Here is an 18,959-nt window from a genome sequence, read left to right as displayed (position 1 = left end):
TTGTCAACAGGGTTGATGACCAACCAGACACTGGGTGACAGTAGGTACTTTGGAAAGACTAGTCACTTAGCTGAATTTCAGGAGTCCTGGAGTTCACACAGCCAGGAAAGGAAAGTATAACCCTGCTGGGTCAAAAGACAAGCATTGTCTTTCTCAGGAATCTTTTTAGTTTAAAGGGAGAAAAGTCTGAAGCCTTGGTGCCTGTGGTAAGCCCGCCCCTCCCCTCAGGAAGCGATGGCCTGGAAAGGCGGGTGTCTACCAGGCTTTCGTTTTCCCGTTGGAAAATGGGAGTTTATTTATTCCACAATGATTTCTTGAGTGCCTTCTATGAGTCAAGCATTGTGCTGGTAGCTGGGAGAACAAAGCCTGCCTTACCAGCCTCATCGGAAGCTGTGAGGATAGAGTGAGACAGAGCACCTCGGAAAATCTGCCTGCTGCCTGCTGCTGACAAGGGGGCTGCCAGGGGCTCGCCACCTCCTCACACCTCCCACCTGGAGGCCTCCCTCGATGACCCATCCCTGCCTCACACCTCTGTCTTTCTGTTCCCGGCCAGCCAGGCTTGACTTGAGTTGGGATCAATGGCTTCCTGGCTTCTCCACACGCAGCCTGATTCTGGGCCAGGGTTGGTCTGAGGCCCTGTTTGGATATTTGTTGAAAGTGGCAGCTCTGCTCTGAAAGGTCAGCACGAGAGACCGAGAACAAAGAGATCTTTCAAGTTGCCCTCTCACGGGGCTGGACAGAGCCCCAGCTCTACCTGGCACGGGGAGCTTTCTCTCAGGCTGGTGGGAGAAACCCCATCTGATTTCCCATTTCCCGGAGGCATAAGCTGAGGCAGAGGGCTGTTCCCAACATCTCAGGACAGGTCAGGGCCAGCTGGGATCCCAAATCTCTCCCCGTACAGCCCTGGCCACCAGAGCCTCTGTGCTGGTTTTTCTCTTTATGGGCATTCCGTAAATATTGGGATTTACCCATAAGGTGCCTGAGGATGATGACTTGCCTTGTGAAAGGATTCCTGGGAGCTGATTTAGATGCCAGAATCCCTTACAGATTTGAAAATAGTAAAATTACACAACTTTTTGGACATGGGATCTTGTGAAAATGTAGTTCTGAATCCTTCATTGTGTGCGTATGGGCGGGGGGGGGCAGGATCCCTGAGAGTCTGCATTTCTCTGCACCCGCGCTCCCCCCAGGCAATGCCAGTGCCTCGGTCTGGGGGCCCTCTCCTAGTGTTGATGATGTGGAGACTAAGGCAGAGAGAGGACAGTCCTTGAGCTGGAGTGGGAAAAAGAGACCGTAGTCCCTCTTGGCTCTGGGCTCCTGGTAGCAGCCTGAGCTGGGCTGCCAGGGAGGAAGGTGGCAGGGAGCCCACAGAATGGAAAGTCACCCACAGGTCCCAAGAGCCACGGACTGACTCTGGGCCCCAAGGCTCTGGCGCAGTCCCAGGGTCCAGTCTCTGGGCCCAGCCTTGCCCCAGCCTGTGGCCATTGGCCCAGCTGCCAGGGCATTGCTCTCCTGCAGACTTCCCAGAGCCAGCCATTTCTTCTCTTTTCTGGAAGCCCATGCCTCCTGTCTTGTTGCTCTCTCCTGGTGGTGGCTGGTGCTGGGCTCTCCCCTCAGCTGGCCTGATCTCTGGCCAGCTAACACTGGGTTCTTTTCTAAGGCAGAGGCCTCAGTGGGACTGAAGGGCCTCTGCTGCAGGCTCCTCCTACTTGGGCTCCTGGGGACTCCTAGTCTGTCCCTGGGTGTGGTGTGTCTCCCAGGGAAATCCTGTGTGTATGTCCCCTGCGGGGGCAGGGCTCGCGGGAGGAGACAGGTGGACACAAAGCTGGGAGATCCCCTCAGGTACTTCTGTCCTCTGCCCCCTACCCATTCACTCCTGGACTTCCAAGCAAAATAACATGGCAGATTAAAACATAATTTAATAAGATCTTTAGGACCCAAAGTAAAAGGGGAAAGGAAAATAACTATTTGGTGTGCCTCGCCCACATGCCCGGGTGTGTTTGGGCTTTGCACACATTCATCTTCCTGACAGCACTAGGAGCACATGAGGAATCCTCCTCCTGTGGACAGGGAGGCAAGGACTCAGAGTGGCTGCTACACTTTCCCAGGATTATGGATTTAGGATCTGGCTGCAAAACTAGGGTTTCCGTGTCAGGTTGTCCCTTCTGGAACCTGGCTTCTTAGCATGGGAGAACCGGAAGACACTGAGGCTCATCCAAACCGGTGGTTTTCAAAACTGAAGGTCCATAGGAACCCCCTGAAAACTTGTAAAACCCAGATTGCTGGACATTGCAAACTGCACAACTAAAGGGAGAGAAGAGGCCACATCAAGGAAGGACTTACAGAAGCTATCCCAAGATGAATGGGGCAAAACCCTGGACACTGTGGAAGCCACCATTGTCCTGGAGAAGAACCTGAACCAGGCCCTTTTTGATTTGCATACCCTGGGTTCTGCCCGTGAAGACCCACATCTGACTTCCTGGATGGCGACTTCCTAGCTTTGACCTGAAGATGACCTCAGTTATGGAACTATTCAGTGGGCACAGACAGCAGAAATCTCAAGGAGAATTCCTATCTTTCTGGAAAGAGATCAAGGAAAAGTGGATCCTAGAAGCGTGTGTGTGTGTGTGGGGGGGGGCCTGTAAAGTCGAGAGATAGAGGTGAGAATTCTCTATTCTGTGATCCAGCACAAGTTCTAGGCTCACCCCTGCATGCACGTGTTACATGCACAATACAAACCCAGTTCACTGCAAAGGTTGTAGGAGCAGAATAATAATACAAAACATGATCCACTTGCTAAAATAAGCCCTGAGTGGCACGCACAGAATTTAGTTAAAGCAACATAGTAAAGGCTTTGAAAACCGAACTGATATTAGAAATCCCACCCACAGAAAGGGAGACAAAATGCATGGTCTAAATGTACCCAGGTTGTAGGCTGATTACCTCAAAATTTAAGATGGTTGGGGTGAGGAGGTAAAAATCAACATTACCTGGAGGACAAAGGAACACATGATGTGACATTCGAAATATTATAATAAAAAGTTACTCAACATTAAAAAAAAAAACAGATTGCTGGGCTCAGCCAAGAGTTTCTGATTCAGCGGGTCTGGAGGGGGGGGGGAGCGGTCTCAGACTTTGTATTTTTAATAGGTTCCCAGGATGCTGATGCTGCTGGTCCAGGGACCACACTTTGAGAACCTGTGTTCTAATCTATTGTTTCTCAAAATGTACCTCTGGTGATACACAAGGTGGTTTTGAGTGATATACAGACTTAACTTTTTGTAAGTACTTCTATATTTAGTATCTACTGGCAAAAGAAAACAAAAAGGAAAAAAGAACTAGCACACCAAGTCCATGATTCCAGGTGTTTTTGATTAAGATACATCTCCTAAAGAAAAAAGAAGATGTAAAGAAAAGTGTTGCATAAATTAAAACATTGATGGCGTGCAGCTAGGAGCAAAACTTGTAACCGTGGGATGCAGATGACAGAAGTCTGGGAGACGCTGTCCACACTGAAGGCCTGGCTTGGTAGAGGAAGAGACCGTGCACAGCCCATGGAGGTGAGCCCGTCCTCAGGCTTCGTGGCATCAGTGGCCGCGCCCAAACTTGAATTGTTTATCAGGACACCTGTGGTTCCCTGGCCTCTTAGCCCCTCCTGGTTCTTCTGAAGCTCTGGACAGACTGGGAAAGGTCATTGTGCCTCTGACTCTATCCCTGTGGTCTTTGTCTCCACTCTCAGCCCTGCAAACGAGGGTCTGTGTGTATAACGTTGGTGGTTTGCACATCTTTGCTTTCTTCTCTGAAACCAGAGGTTCCCAGAAGTCGGGGACTTGGTCTGCCTATTTGTCCTTTTATGGCTCCAGGCCCCAAAGCCCCCAGGAATCTGTTCTGTGCGTGGAAGATGCAGGAGGGGCGCCTGGAACTTTCCTGGCTGCCACCTTTGGCTTTTCACCTCTCTGTAGTCTTCATTTCTAAATTTGCCGACCTGGTGGCCTCTGCTTTCCCCTGTGAGCTGTGATCCAGGGAACCCCCAGAGCAAAGGAGGAGGGCAGGGCTCAAACATTTGCTGAGCACCTGCTGTGTGCCAGGAGCTGTGCTAGTGCTGAGCTTCGGGAGCCAGACAGGAGCCCTGCCCTCCGAGTGCACGGTGCACGAAGGGTCAGGCCGTAAACGGAAAATGACCATGCAAGGTCATGCTTCAGAAGGGGAATTAACAGGGAGCAAGAGGGACGCAGGCTGGAGGGGCGAGTGTGGGGAGGGGTCTGGGAAGGCTGCAAGGAGGAAGTGTTATTGGAAAGGCTTTCTGAGGATGAATGCGGAAGGGCTGTTTAAGGCAGTGGGAGGAGTCTGTGACAAGACTTGACATAGGTCATATGGTTGGTTATTCAAAAAGGACCTGAGTGGCGGGAGACGAGATGGGTGAGAGGCGAGGAGCAGACCCGCCAGCGCCACGATACCATTGTGAAGACCTAGACTGGATTCTGTGAGCCCTGGGGGTGCTGATAGAGGGGCTAGCCTTGAGGGGGGGTGGGGGTGGTAAAAGATGATGTTTGTGTGTCAGGCATACAGACCCCTCCAGGGTCCGTGGAGCAGTGTTTCAAACTGCAGGCCACAACCCATCAGTGGGTTGCAAGACCTGTTTAGTGGGCTGCAGCCAGAATTTAAAAAAAAAGAAGAATAGAGCAAGACGTCAAATTGGAAATACCAGAGTGGCCTGCACACAGTAGAGCTAAGTAGTGTGTCAAGAAACTTGCTTCCGTTTTATGTAAGGAAAGTGTGTGCGTACTGCGTTACAATCTAAAATGTATTTTTTTTATTCTGGGTCACACTTTAAAAAGCTTGCAAATTATTTTGAGGCCCAGAGGGCTGGCAGGGGTTGGGGGAAGAGGTGTGACTGGCCCTTGTGGTTATCCAGGCCCCAGGTGATGCAGGCTGGTCCGGGGCCCTGGTGACAGGGACTGAGAGGTGAGGATGGACCCCAGCGTTGACCAGATGTGCTGGGGGAAGATGGAAAATTTGAGGCGGATTCAAGTCAGTCTGACACCAGCCAAGGCTTTTGGGCCAAATGACATCTTGTTTGAAATACTCAATCTTGGTCCCCTTCTGGTGGTGAGCTGGAAGCCAGGGTTCCTGGGGGGCTGTGGAGGAGAGGGATCCTTCCTGTTCTTTGGTCGACAGTGTCCTGGGCTTCTAGGATCCTGGTGTCACAGCTCTGACCTTTCATTCCAGTTGAGTGTTTTCAAGTAAAACTCAAATGGGCAGGCTCCTGCTTGAGTCTGCAGGTTTGATGATGATGTCTGTGGGAACTAAGCTGGGAATGACCCTGCTTCTGCTGTCTTCCCCCTAGGAACATCGTGAAAGGGATGAGAGAGCTTCGGGAGGTCCTACGTACAGTGGAGACCAAAGCAACTCAGAACTTCAAAGTGGTAACACAGCGATGCCTCGGAGCTGGGTGCTGGCTGTGGTTGGCTTATACAGGGGCCACTTTCAGTGGGAAACGACAGAAGTGCTAGCAGGCAGCCTCTGAATCAGGGATGACAGTATGTTGCATGCACGCTTCTCCTCTCCCTGTCTGTTCTCATGGCAGACATTGTTAATCGATCTCAGCATTCTCTCCCACCAAGCCCGGGAAGCACCCGCAGCATCCCTACCTCAGCACTGCACAGAGCCCCTAGCATTAGATCAGAGTTAAAACCCAATGTCATCCCTTCCTAGCAAGGTGGTAGGCTAACTCTTAGGGATTGTTTATGATTTTAATAAATAACCTGGACTCCTTTTCCTGCCCCAATTCAGGCCTACCTTCTTAGGCTTTAATTCACCCCAAGTCAGAGCCACAGCTGCTTCTCACTCTAGAATTTTTGATCAAGTATCAGGAAGGTATGTGGTCAAGAGCGCTGCCCAGGCCAGTGGCTTCACGCTCTGCAAGGGCCTGCTGAATACTCCGAGCTGTGCTGGGCTCCATGGGGCCAGAGGAAGAGGAAACGTACCTCCCGTCTAGGAGAGGACAGAGGACAGAAGATTAAGTAGAAGCCATCAAAGGCCAACAGAAAGGGTGGGGTGGCCTCAGTGCTGGAAACAGAGAGAACAGGGGGCTCCTTGGGAGTGGAGTGGAGTGGTGGGCCTCCGAAGGGGCAGTGCACTGCAGGGCTGGCAGATTTGGCCCAGTGGTGGGTGGGGGGCTTTCTGGGTCTGAGTTCCTCCCTTTCTGCCAGATGGCGGCCAAGCATCTGGCAGGGGTCCTACTACACTCCTTGAGTGAGGAGTGCTACTGGAGCCCCCTGTCCCACCCACTGCCTGAGTTCATGAGCAAGGAGGAGAACTCCTTCATCACGCAGGCCCTGCGGAAACCTCACCTCTACGAAGGAGACAAGTAAGCTCTGCTGGACCATGCCAGTCTCATGCCACGCTTGGGGCTCCGACGTCCCCTCCCTCTGCCCTGCACTTTCCTCCAGCTGCCACCCAGCTCACTGTCAGGCAGGCTTTTCAGTTATCCGCAGGAGCCGAATAGACCAGGGAAGACTGTCTCGGGATAGGGGCTGGGAGGAGCATTCTAGAAGGCATCCAAAAGTTGAATTATTTGGAGGTTACCTGCCTTCCTGCCAGTCTGCATATACCTCCTCTCTTATTTGTTAAATAATTGATGACAGGATCTGAGCGGCTCTCCCCTGCTCCTTGTCGCGGCTGTGTCATGCAGCCCCGGGCCCTGGAAGGGACATCTCTTCCCCCAGAGCATCTGCAGTATTTCTGGCCCCGCCGCTCACCCCAGCCTTTCAGATCCAGAACTCTGGGGCTTGAGAAAGAGCTGCGGGTAGTATCCGGTGTCTGTGAATTATGCAGGAGGGCGTCACCTTACCAGGGCCGCTGCTGACTCCGGGGCCAGAGGGCCGGGGTGGCGGGCCAGCCGCTCTGCTTGGGGAGGCTTGTGCTGGACCCAGTGCTGCCATCTGTGTCTTTCAGCCTCTACTGCCCGAAGGATAATATAGAGGAAGCCCTCCTGCTGCTGCTCATCAGTGAGTCCATGGTAAGCTCCAGGCCTTTCCCTCTCTGCCCCGGTGGGGTAGGGCTGCGGGGCCTCAGGCACAGGCCGCCAGGTCCTGGCCCAGCTCAGCCTCCCATGGATGTCCCTGAAGCAAGGTTCTTGCATCTGCCCCCCGCACGGGGGTGAGGCTCACTTCCTAGGTTTGGGACTGGTGCACAAGGCTGTCTTCGGGGGCCTGAGTAGGGACTGAGTTAGGAGTCCCCAACACCTCTTCTGGGATTATAAAAGATGCTTATCAGTGAGTCAGCAGTGTGTATTGGGCAGCCCTGTGCTGGTTCTGGGACCGATGTGAGGGGGTGGAAGGGGCAGGTGCTTCCAGTTCTACCAGTTAGCTGAGGGCCACCGGCAAATCTAAAACCTCCGAGCCTCAGTGAATTCACTCATTCACGCAACGGTTCATTATTATCATCTTTGTGCCAGGCCTGTGCTAGAAGCCGGAAACACGGCAGCAAACAAATGGAGAAAAGTCTCTGCCCTCATGGAGCTTACATTCTAGTGAGGGAGGTGGACAATTAATTAATTAGCGACTACATTATCCAGGGTTCTAGTGTCTGAGTGCTATGGAAAAGCAAAGCAGAGGAGGGGTAAAGCATGCTGGATAAAGCCTGCATGAAGTGCTCTTTGACTGTTTTCACAAGACCCGTTTCCCCCCGTGGCAGGCGGGGAGATGAGCCAGGCACGCATCAATGTATGTACATACGCACACACATGCACGCATGGGCCCTGGAGGCTCAGTGAAGGAGAGGGGTGTGGTCCAGGGAGTGGTAAGAAGGATGGCCCGGACTGGTCTGGGGGAGGCGGGGAGGGGTGTGCAGGAGCCACAGAAGCCAGGGGTGGGGGCGTGCTACAGAGGAGTCCAGGGCTGGGTCTGAGCCCTCTAACTTGAGGGGCCTCTTGGAGCTTGGGAGCTGGGAACCCCCCAGGTTGAGAACTAACTTTGCTAAACTGGCACATCTGAGAGCAGTGTGTGGAAGTAGGAGTTTAAGAAACAAGCCCCCATGAGCTGGGTCCCTGAACAGATGGAAACGAATGTACCCTTGAATAGCTGGGGCCATGAGTGCTTTGGTCAGTGGGTTTCCTCCACATCAGTGGGTCCCAGCACGTAGGCAGGATGTGGGGCACTGGACTGGGGCGGAAAGAGATCACAGCCTTCCTCAGCTAGGCTGTGGTACTAAAAAGTTTACAGGGTCATGCAGGTGAGGGGGAAAGTGGTTGCTCCAAGGAGGGGCATCTAACTGGTTAGCCTAAGGTGAGGATAGAAATACCGAGTGCCAGATTTGATTTTCACGGGAGCACAGTGCACTTTTCACAGAAAATGGGCCCCCACTCTGACCACAGACTGGGCCCCGGTTTCTAATAATGGAACCTCAGACATAGACCAGTATCCCTCCCTGCCCCCCTCCCCCCACACCTGAGCCATCTCCCCACCCACACCCTCAGTTGCAACTGCACTTAAGTCACCTGTCTGGGGAAATTCCTCTCCCTGTGCTGAGGATTACAGGTGGGAGGTAAAAAGGTGAAAGCCGAAACATTCCTTAGGTCCTTTCTCTGCCAGATTCCAAGCTGATGATCTCATAGAGGGAGGCATTTTATGTTGAGCCGTATGACAAATAACAATTTCATACACTTCAGTCTAATATATTCCCATCTTACAGATGAGAAAAGTAAGGTTCAGGACAGGTATCTGTCTTGGTCAACGTCATATACTAATAATCCTCACAGCCATGATTCAAATCATGTCTGCCTCCCTACATAGCTTCCAAAGCATGGGCCATGGAGCCCAAGCCCTGGACCGCAGTCCCGATTCTGCCACTTCCAAGCTGCTCTGGTTCTCAGTTTCCTCATCTATAAAAGGGCCAAGGGGGTGATTTTGAGACTCAAATGAAACGAGGTTCAGGGAGGGCTTTATCAACAGGGACATGCCTGTTGGTGTGAGATGGCAGGGGGGCTGAGGCTGGACTCTGTCTCTCCCAGCCATTTTCCGTGACCTCTGCCCTATCTGGGTGCCCAGGATCAGAGTTCAGATGCCTTTCCATTAGGTTATCCTCCCTGCCCCCACCCCAAACCCTCAAGCTGCCCCCTATCTCAGAGTGGAGAATGGCCTTTTACTAAAAGGGGGCCCACATTTGGAGCCAAGAGTTTTCCTAAATATGTGATTTCCCTCCTAGCAGCTCCTGCCCTTTTGCAGGAGGCTGTGTGACTTGATGGCCTGTCCCAGAGACTCGGGGTGTGGGCCGGCTTGCCAGGCGGCATCTTAGGGATTCCCTGAGCATGCAAAGCAGAGGAAGTTGTGCACTGGGCCGGGAGGAGGCACTCCTCCAGGGCCTGCTGGTTTGTTTCCTCTTGCTCACACCCAGCCTGTCACACGTTTAGAAACTTCAGGAATTGAGGGGAGAGCTTTGGAGTCTCCTCTACAGAGCTTTCCTCCTGGGATCTGGATCTGGCCTCAGTGGCTTGGAGCTGTTTCTCAGAGTGACCAGATAGCCTCTGGCTTCTCTCTTGCTCTCGTTTCATACCCTCCTTCCGTGCGGGTCCCATTCTCGGTCAGGTGAAGTCACCACCGTGCCCGCCTCCCAGGCTCTGATTCCTTCACTGAACCCTGGGGCTCAGCCTGGCCCCCAGGTACTTGCAGGGTTTTCCTCATCTCCTTTTGGTGCTGCCTGGGTGTGGCCGCAGTTGATAGGCAGAAGCCTCTAGAACAGCAGCTGGCTGTCTTGGCTGCTACTTAGCTTTGCCTAATACCTGCAGAACCCATTCTGCTGAGGTAAAAGCTACTCCAGCACAGTCAGCCCAGGAGACACAATCATCAAAACTTCCCACCTCCAGGATCGCCGGAGCACTTGCGCAGATTTCTTGAGCATGTCGGCCCCTATTTTGTGGTTTGGAACTCAGAGGAGTAGCCTGCAAGCTGTCCTGAGTGTGGGGCTGTTACCTTGGATGTGGTTTTTGTAAAAGGCTAACCGAGCATGATCAGAATGAATAGAGAACCCCCCCCCACACACATCCTCGTATTTCAAGAGGTAAATAGAAATCTTACAGATGCTGTCACGGAAATGCAACGTGTGCGAGTGATAACTGGTTGAAGAAGATTTGTGTTTTGGACCTAGTTTTGAGTCTTTGGAGCCAAAAGGACATTTTAAAAGCCATCCATCCACCCACCCATTTGCTCATCCATCCTTCCATCCATCTGTCCGTCCATCCCATCTCGGTCAATCATTACCCCCGTCCCAGATGTACTCCCACCTACTGGAGATGTATCCAGAGACCTGGAGGAAATCCTGGTCCTCACATCAGAAGGAATCACCCCAGTCTCCTGAACCCCAAGTGTATATTCTAGTCTTTAAAGAACTCTGTATCAAAACTAGTCTGATTTTCTCAAACAGTTGGAGAACCAGGAAGTACAGAAGTCTTGATCCTTTCTAAAATACTCATCTAGGCATAAAAATATATGCGGAGGCAGACTGAATCCGTGGGTCCCTGTTTCATTCAGCTGGTGGAGAAGTTGCTGCTGGTATCCGGTGCTCAGGAACTGAAAGGCCCCAAAGGCCCAGTGTTGAGTGAGAGTGGGGTGGACGGGTAGCCTCTGGGGACTGGAGCCTGCAGGTGAACTGTGCCCTGTCCAGTGTCACACCAGCAGTTTGAGCCTTGAATTTGCCATTCCCAGTCTGCGGGGCCTGGGCAAGGTTCTTCCCTCCCTGATCCTTAGTTTTCTCGTCTGTAAAATGAGGCTAATAAGGCCTTTCTTGCACAGCAAAAGCCAGAAAACAAACCACACAGGTGCCTGGTACGTTAGAGATGTTCAACACGGGTTTGTTTGTCCTGATAAATGCTTGCTTCCAATTCAGTCATTTTAGAGAATAATCAGGCTCAGATCAGGTTGGGAGAAAAATTGGTTTGAGGATACCATTCAGTTAAAAAAAAAAAAAAAGTGCTTCTTGGGCTCGGTTCCATTTGGGACTCAGCAGATGAGCACAGATTGTTCTGGCTTTTGGTACCTCGTTTGCTCTGCTGCAGGCTGCCACGGTAGAGGGTCTGCTACTGCTGAAAGCTCAGAACAGGCGGCTCAGTAGAGGCGGGAGATCCTCTCGCCCTTGCTGGCAGGAAGAGCCAGAGAGTGTGATTCCTGCTGCCGAAGCCTGACGCGGCAGGAGAGCGGGGGCCGGCTTGGGCCTGGCCGGGGCTCTGGGTGGATGGGCCACGTCACTGAGCATGGTATTTTCTTGGCTCTGTGGACTGGCAGCCTGAAAGCCGTGGTAATTCCGTCTGCTGGTGGGGCAGGACAGCAGGAGCGGAACATGACGGCGCCCTCCGGAGAGGGGCAGGTGCCAGTCACAGACGCTGCTGGCGGACTCCTTTCTGGGCTGATTTGGGGGGCTGCCAGCAGCAGGCCCTGAGACTGGGTGCTTGGCCAAGGTAGAGCAGCTGTGTCTGAGAACAGGGCAGACCAGGGCCCTGGACATATTGCCCAAGGGGCTTTTTCCCTGATTGGGAAGGCCCAGCCTGGTGTTTTGCTTTGGTTCCCCTATAAGCAGAGCCATCCTGGGACCTCTGATGGCATGGACAAGGCTGCTGGACACTTCTTCAGAGGCCTCTGGGGGTGAAGTCAGAATGTCTAGGTTCTAATCTGGGTCCCTCCTATCTGTATGCCTGGGGGAGCTTCCCTGGGCCTCAGTCTTCTCATCTGTGAGATAGGACAATAGTACATGAGGTCATTGTGAGCTGCCACTCACAAAGTAGTCCACAAGTTCTCCCTTTCCTTCTCTCACCCTGCTTGTGTGGAGGATTAGAAAGGAGAAACGGGGCTGGTGGAAACGAAAGTCAATGCGGTCTGAGGCCTTGCAGTCAGCAGACGGTTGGGACCAGGAGAGGCCCATGAGGCAGCAGAAGCCGTCCTGGACTGGCCTTTGAAGGTGCAGCCTTACCTCCCAGGGACCTCGCACAATTAGTCCACTTTCTGGGACTCTGTTTCCCATCTGCAAATAGGGCATCCTGGTTCCCTCCTGCACCCCCGTGGGGTTATTGTGAGTCCGGATGAGATGTGACGGATGTGACCTTGAAAAGCTAATGTGTGGCACACATAAGGGATGGCTGTTGGATGGAGCATTGCCTGCCTTGGCTTTCACATGGGCTGGCCAGCCTGGGGACATGGCAGTTCCCCGCCAGCCCTCCCATAGGGCCCTAGGCTTGCTTCATGGATCCTTTCCTTCTCCCAAGACCAGATATGGGTCACCCTGGCAGTGATGAGCTGTTGGAGGAGGGGGGTAGGGAGGTGCGTGCTTTTTTTTTTTTTTTTTTTGGCTTTTTCTCTTTCGGCTTGCAGAGGGCCTAGGGTGAGTGTCCTCAGTTTGGAGGAGGCTGCACTGGAGGGGACAGCCAGAGGACCCGGGTTAGGAGCCGTACAGCTCAGGAGCCCTGCCCAGGACAAAATGTGTGGTCCAAACAAGGGCGAGGCATCCCCAGAGGTGGGGGCCTGGAGATGGTGCCGGGAGGAATGAGGAGAGAAGATTCTTCATTACTCCCAGAGGAGTAAGGATGGTTGTGGTGAGAAGAATATTCAGTGTCTCCATACTGCTTTATAGGTCATAGGTACATTCATCTCTCTCTCTGCATTTGATCTGAAGGATTTCCTAGCAAGGCCATTTGAGTGGTGGAGGAAAAGAGTGGCTGGGACTAGTTCAAGGCAGGCTGCTGGTGAATTTGGGAGCATCGCTGGCCTGAGGGTGGTGAGCCCAGGGGAGGAGGGAACAGGACACCCGGGGCGCGTGGGCAGCGACTCGAAGCCCCCAGAGTGTCTGAGGCCCCCGCCCTCCATGCTGCACATGAATTCCTGCCGCGTCACTAGCCCCCACAGCTTCCTTCCTTCTGCCCCTTTTTCCCCCACCCAGCGAACACCACCACATCCTTTTACCGCAGCCCTCCCCAAGAGCCATAGCAACCAGGGCAAACTTCTGCTTTTGGTTTTCCTTTGTGGAACCTTGCTTCCCTCTTGAAACAGGCCAGTTCCTGAGGACCCCCGCCCCCCCCCACCCCCGCCCATGAGACCTCTTCCCTGCTGTCTGCCTCCTGGGGAGGCCCAGCCCCCAGGCTAAGGACATGCTCAGTTCTGTTCCTGATTTTCTGACTTAATCCCAGCCCAGTGCTGGAAATCCACCCCTAAGCACACAGTCAGAGACACTGTTGTCTTAAAGGTCAAGGTCGAGGGCAAGAGGAGAACATTTCCACACCAAGCCCAGAAATCTTGCTCAACATCACTCATTCTACAAACATGGACCAAGGAAGGTGCTGGAGACAGCGAGACATGTCCCTGCCCCAAGAACCAGGGAACTCTTGGGTATACAGGGGCTGGGGTGTGTGCCCCATGCTAGGAGAGGAGAGGAGGGGGGCGGCCTTGCCTGGCAGGGTCGGTCAGGTTGACGGGTACCTGAGTTGAGCTGTGAGGAGCCAGGAGGCATCCAGGTTGACCGAGGGCATAGACAGTCCCTGGTGCTGAGAGGGAGCTGCGGGGAGTTCTGTGGAGCAGGGGGAGGACCGAGAGCTAGTTGGGGGAGACGCTGGCCAGGTGGGCCAGGCCTCGTGGCAGCCACAGAGAAGGAGGTTTGACTTTGTGCTGGAGCAGTCTGGAGGGGGCTGGGAGTTGGGGTCTGCAGGGGTTACTCTTCAAGGACAGGCCAACCAGAGCTGAGGCCCGTGGTCCCAGCTCGCTGCTCACCATCCCCAGAACAAGACCGGTCTGCACGGATAGCTTCCCAGATCCTGCATGTGCCCAGCCAGGCTTCTCCCCGTACCCCACAGAAAAACCGCCCCACTGCAGGCTGCCCGCGCTGTCCCCTTTCCATCAGGACCCCTCTCTCCCACCAGGTTTCTAGGTCCCTTGCACTGAGCACAAGTACTGCGGCTGCTTCTGGGCTCGTGTCCCCTCCCTGAGGACAGGGACCGTACCTTGTGTCCTCTCATTGCCTCCACCCTTGTCCTGGCTGCCTGGCCAGGCCGCCTCTCGGGGCCCCACTCTCGCGGGCCAGAGCTGGGGAGTTCTGGAGGGGAGGGCTGGAAGTGGAGGAGTGGGGAGGTACGTGGCCAGTTTTGTGTTCCTACTCCGCTTTGTCAAAAAGCTCCTGCCAAGCCTCTCAGAATCTCTTCTGTCTTCCTGATGGTGCCTGTGTGGGTGGATTTCACTGGGAAGGAGTGGGATTTCTCTGGCACTTTCCCTCTCTACTTCTCTCCCCTTAACCCTTCAGAGTTCCCCACCAGCTCTTGTTTATCAGGCTGGCGCCAGCGCTCATCCTTTCTGGGGATCCCCTGACATCCCGCGCCTTCTCCTGGGGCTGGTCCGTGGACATGGGGGTGGTGGCAGCCCTCGCCTGCTGTGGCAGGAGGGGCACCCGTCGGGGCCCCTGGCCGCTGGCCTGCCTTCCGGAAGTGCCCCCATGGGTGAGTCACTTCCTTGGGTCTCAGAGGTATCTTGGCTTCCAGAAGCCTCTGGAACACACTTCAGGCCTGCACAACAGGACACATTCAGAGCCTGCAGTCTGAAGGCCATTGGGCTTCTTCTGCCTCTATGCCTGACCTGGAGGAGGGGTTCATAATCCTGCCTGGAAGGAGGTTTTGAAGACCATCTGTGGACAGGAAGGAGGATTTGGATGTGACAGTGAGAAATTGGCTTTAAGGGTCAGCAGCTCCTTTTTATCCCAGCATCCTTGGTTCTGAGGTCCTGTGTGGGGCAGTAGAAGAGGGTGAGTCCCAACACACAAAAGGGGGTTCAACCCCTGCTACAGAGGGAGAGGGATACCGGGAGTAGCCAGCAGGAGCATCTGGCTGGAACCCAGCTTCGCTTCAGCTCAGATACAGCCCTCAGGGGTAGGTGAGCGGGGGTGTGTGTGTTCGTTCATAGAGCATGCCTAGCCTGGTCCCTGCCCTGTGGCTGCTCAGCTCAGGGACCCTATGATTCGTGTTGAATTACTCCCAGGCTTGAGTGTTGTCTCCAGAGTATGGGTTGACAAGAGGGAGTGGGACCATAGGCCACAGAATAAGAGGGTCCCGAATCCCCAGTGGGGAGATTTCAGGCTTGGTGATACAGAGCTCCCCACTTCGGATTGTACAGAATCTCCTACTCCTAAAGCACATTTTCCCATTACCCCCCCCCAATCCCCCCACTCCCCCTGACCAGCAGCTACCTGGCAGCTCTGAGCTCTGGACACCGAGCACAGAGGCCATGTGTTACGGGAGAGGTTTCTTAGGGAACTCTGAGAGGAGAGTTCTGTGGTCAGAAGGAGTCAAGGATCAGGTCTGGTTTGAACACAGGGGTGATGGGAAGGACATATTGGGCCAGGAGGTCCTTATCAGAGGGATATCAAGGGGCCACAGCCCAAGCTGCCCTCCTGTGAGTCCAGCAGCAGAACCACCCACGTCATCTAGACACTTCCAGATATTACCTGAAGCTCTGTGAGGGGACAGTTACAAGCTCACAAGGAGCTGTTCCACAGAACCTCTCACCTCTACCTTCAAAAAATGCCAGTGTCTGAAAGATGAGGGCTGCAGGGCCCTTCTGGATGAGAGGAGACTGAAGAGACGCGGCCCCGGAATTGTGGGCCTGGTCCTGGGTTGGGTTCTGGGATGAAAAGACTTCTAGTAGGGCCATCGGTGGGCAGGGGGGAGATCTGACTGTGAGCTCATAGTAGAGGTATCAGTTGTACGTTTCCCGAAATACTGGCATTCCTCTTGTGATTGTACTTAGGGGTCAAGGGTCATCTTACCTTCATGACTCTATCCTTATAATCATATACTAGGGAGCAACAAAGCACATGTGGTCAGTGCCGTCAGCCTGGCAACTTTTCTGTAGGTTTGAGATTTTGCAGACTAAAACATTGACTACCAGGAGCCCTCGGAACTGGTCCCTCACCCCAACCTCGGCTACAGGTAGAGGTTTCCTCCCTTTCGTGGGGGCCTTCGTGGGGACGGTGGAAAGGCCCTGGCAGATTCTGGGAGCATAGCCTGGGTTAGCAGCGTAAGGACGATGGTCACCGGGCCTTGGAGGCAGGCAGCTGCTTATTTTCCGTCCTCGCTCCTTCCCCAACCACGTCGCCCCGCAGGCTACTCGGGATGTGGTGCTGAGCCGGGCACCGGAGCAGGAGGAGGACCGGGCGGTGAGCCTGAGGAATGCTGCAGCCATCTATGACCTCCTGAGCATCACGCTGGGCAGGAGGGGCCAGTACGTCATGCTCTCCGAGGTACGGCGACCCCCCCCAGAAGTCAGGTGGAACCACCATTTGACCTCCTCCACTGTCCCTTCCCTGCCTCCGCCAAGGGGTGCAGCTCAGTCCTTGGGAGATGAGGCTTGGGACCGTTCCATCTCCAGGGCTGGGAGAGCTGCCCTTCCCTGGCGGGATGGGTAGTTTGGGTTTTGGTTTTGGTTGTTTTACTAGTGTTTTCATGTGTTTTTCTTTTGAAAGAACACAAGGCATTGTATAGAGAAGCACAAGGGGGAAATTATCCATCCCCCAGTTTCCCACGTGGGTGATACTGGATGTGACGGTCTCTGCTGGTAGAGCTCTGAACTTGGTGTGAGTCAGGGCCCTGGACCCCCTCCCACCCAAGCTGGACAGAGCAACCCCATTCTATTGAGCAAACCCTGGTGGGGCAGCGCTCCCGGGGTGGTGCCTCTTTGGGGTGAGGGCGGGGGGACCAGCGCACCAAGCTGCCCCTCTCTCCATTCCCCGCAAGGCGAATGGCATGCACGCATTTCTGAGTTTTCACATCTGGGCTGGGATCAAAGGTGGCTCTGGGGCCCCATCTCCTTGTACAGGAGTGGGCCTCTTGGCAGTAGTTTCTCTTTCTGTGTGGTTAGGAGGGCCCCTGAGAGGAGAGCTGGTGACATCTGCTGAGCCCCTGCTTGCACCCAGCACCATGCAAGGTGCTTTTAGGTGATACCTTCTTGAAGCGGTGCTCTCTCAAGTTTACCAGTGAGGAAGGCAAGGCCCAGAGAGGTTGTTTCTTGCCCTAGATGGTGGAGGGGTGCACCTGAGCCAGCACGCGAACCCAGGCCATTGAGCTCTTAAAGCCCGTGCTATCTGGTCCCAGAACCTCACGTCTGTCCCCTGCCCCTCCTGACCATGGCGAATCCTGGCCTCACATGCTGGCTTCTGCCTCCACGATGTGGAAGCACTTGGTAGCGTCTGCCGGACCTCACCAGGCCGCCCCTGATTTGGGGCTGCCCAGGATCAGACAGGCCAGTGGGGCAGTCAGTTTTCTTAGTCGTTGTAGAGAACAGCAGAACCGAGAAAAGCCTTTCCACTTGGGCAGCTTTGTAGTCGGCCCGCTCTGCCACTTACAGGCCCTGTGACTCTGGCAAGTCATTCAGACCTCAGCCTCCTCATCTGTGAAATGGGGATAATGGAAGAACCCACCTCCCAGGGTTGTTGGGGAGAGTGAATAAGTTAATACGTGTAAAAACCTGAGAGTGGTACCATGCACAACAATAATAAATACCAGTTATTATTTTTATGGGATGTTTACATGTTAAAAACTCAGAACCAGGGGCGCCTGGGTGGCTCAGTTGGTTAGGCGACTGCCTTCGGCTCAGGTCATGACATCGGGCTCCCTGCTCGGCAGGGAGTCTGCTTCTCCCTCTGACCCTTCCCCCTCTCATGTGCTCTCTCTCATTCTCTCTCTCTCTCAAATAAATAAATAAAATCCTTAAAAAAAAAAAACCAAAAAACTCAGAACCAATTTCGTTCCCTTTCCGCCATTGCCCTGTGAGGCAGTCACATGTTAGGTAGGAACCAAGGGCCAGAGAGGGTAGGAGACTTGCAGAAGGTCACACAGCATAACCTGCCCCGTGGCAGGGGCAGGTTATGCCTGGAGTTTTCTGACAGGAACCAAGTGTGGGCCTCCTGCAGCCTCCTATAAGAAGTGATTTGGGCAGTGATTGCCCTGGGGGGTATTGGATTCACTGAGGGTGGGAGGACCCCTGTGGGGGAACGTGCTGACTGACTCCCTCTCCTCAGTGCCTGGAGCGAGCCATGAAGTTTGCGTTTGAAGAATTTCACCTTTGGTACCAAGTGGCCCTCTCCATGGTGGCTTGTGGGAAGGTAAGACCCAGGGCGTGTGTGGGGTGGGGGAGGTTGCACACCTGCCTTTGGGGTCTCTGCTCTCCTCTGGTCCCTTCCAGGGCTAGGCAGAGGGCACGGCGGTGAGTCAGAAATGTTCTCCAGCATCGGATTTTTATCTCTGGGAGAGTGAGGGCCAGCGGAGGGTCACACACAGACCCCTGTGTGAATCTGGTGTCCACCTGGGAGTTACAGGTGTGCAACTGTGGGTCTGTGGGTGCTTTTCTCCTGGTACATGTGCACACATGGGGCAACAGAGCATTTCCACGTGAGACTTGAAGAGTACAACTGCATGCCACAGGCTTGGGACACGGGTTCTGAGTGAGGGGCGCGTTCATTTGGGCTGGAGCTCTCTTCCTGCCCATCAGGTGTGGTGTCAGGAAAGGACCTTGCCATGGGAGGACCTGCCTAGGAGGGGAGGGTTGAAGGGTGGAGCAGAGCGGCAGCACCCACAAAGGAGTCTTGGGGGAGAACTGCGCCAGCGGTTGTGGCTGGGACAGAGGCTCTGTCTGCCCAGCGTGAGGGGACTGACCTTATCCCCAGTCACCAGGGCCACCTTTGCTTACCCCCAAGCCCTGTTCCAGCACCCCCTGGTTTCTTCTCTGATGAGAATTACACTTACATAAGCCTCTATTTTCAGCAGTAACATGAAAGGAAAACATTTCCGGAGCTGGGTGCTGAGGGTGTTAGAGCCAAGGATGCTATGAATGCAGGAAAGAAGGTGGCAGGAGCTTGCAAATCGTTCCAAGAGCTGTAAACACCCAGAGCCCTTTTGTGAGGCTGAGGGAATTCCGGCCCCCCCCCCCCCCCCCCCGCCC

The 18,959-nt window shown here is 54.2% G+C and overlaps 1 protein-coding gene across 1 annotated transcript in view; it reads left to right on the top strand.

Moving 5' to 3' along the window:
- Nucleotides 1–18,959, top strand: part of TTC7A (tetratricopeptide repeat domain 7A) — a 117,498-nt gene that overhangs the window by 37,781 nt on the left and 60,758 nt on the right. Inside the window, exons 6-10 of the mRNA XM_044918903.1 lie at nt 5,348–5,426; nt 6,213–6,370; nt 6,958–7,021; nt 16,126–16,263; nt 18,040–18,123. Of these exons, the coding sequence (XP_044774838.1) occupies nt 5,348–5,426; nt 6,213–6,370; nt 6,958–7,021; nt 16,126–16,263; nt 18,040–18,123 (523 nt within the window). The remainder of the gene's footprint in view (nt 1–5,347; nt 5,427–6,212; nt 6,371–6,957; nt 7,022–16,125; nt 16,264–18,039; nt 18,124–18,959) is intronic.

The sequence above is a fragment of the Neomonachus schauinslandi genome, chromosome 10, assembly GCF_002201575.2.
Source record: "Neomonachus schauinslandi chromosome 10, ASM220157v2, whole genome shotgun sequence".
In the NCBI taxonomy this organism is placed as follows: domain Eukaryota; kingdom Metazoa; phylum Chordata; class Mammalia; order Carnivora; family Phocidae; genus Neomonachus; species Neomonachus schauinslandi.
The sequence above is the reverse complement of the archived record's forward strand: the minus strand, read 5'-3'. Positions and strand labels throughout refer to the sequence as shown.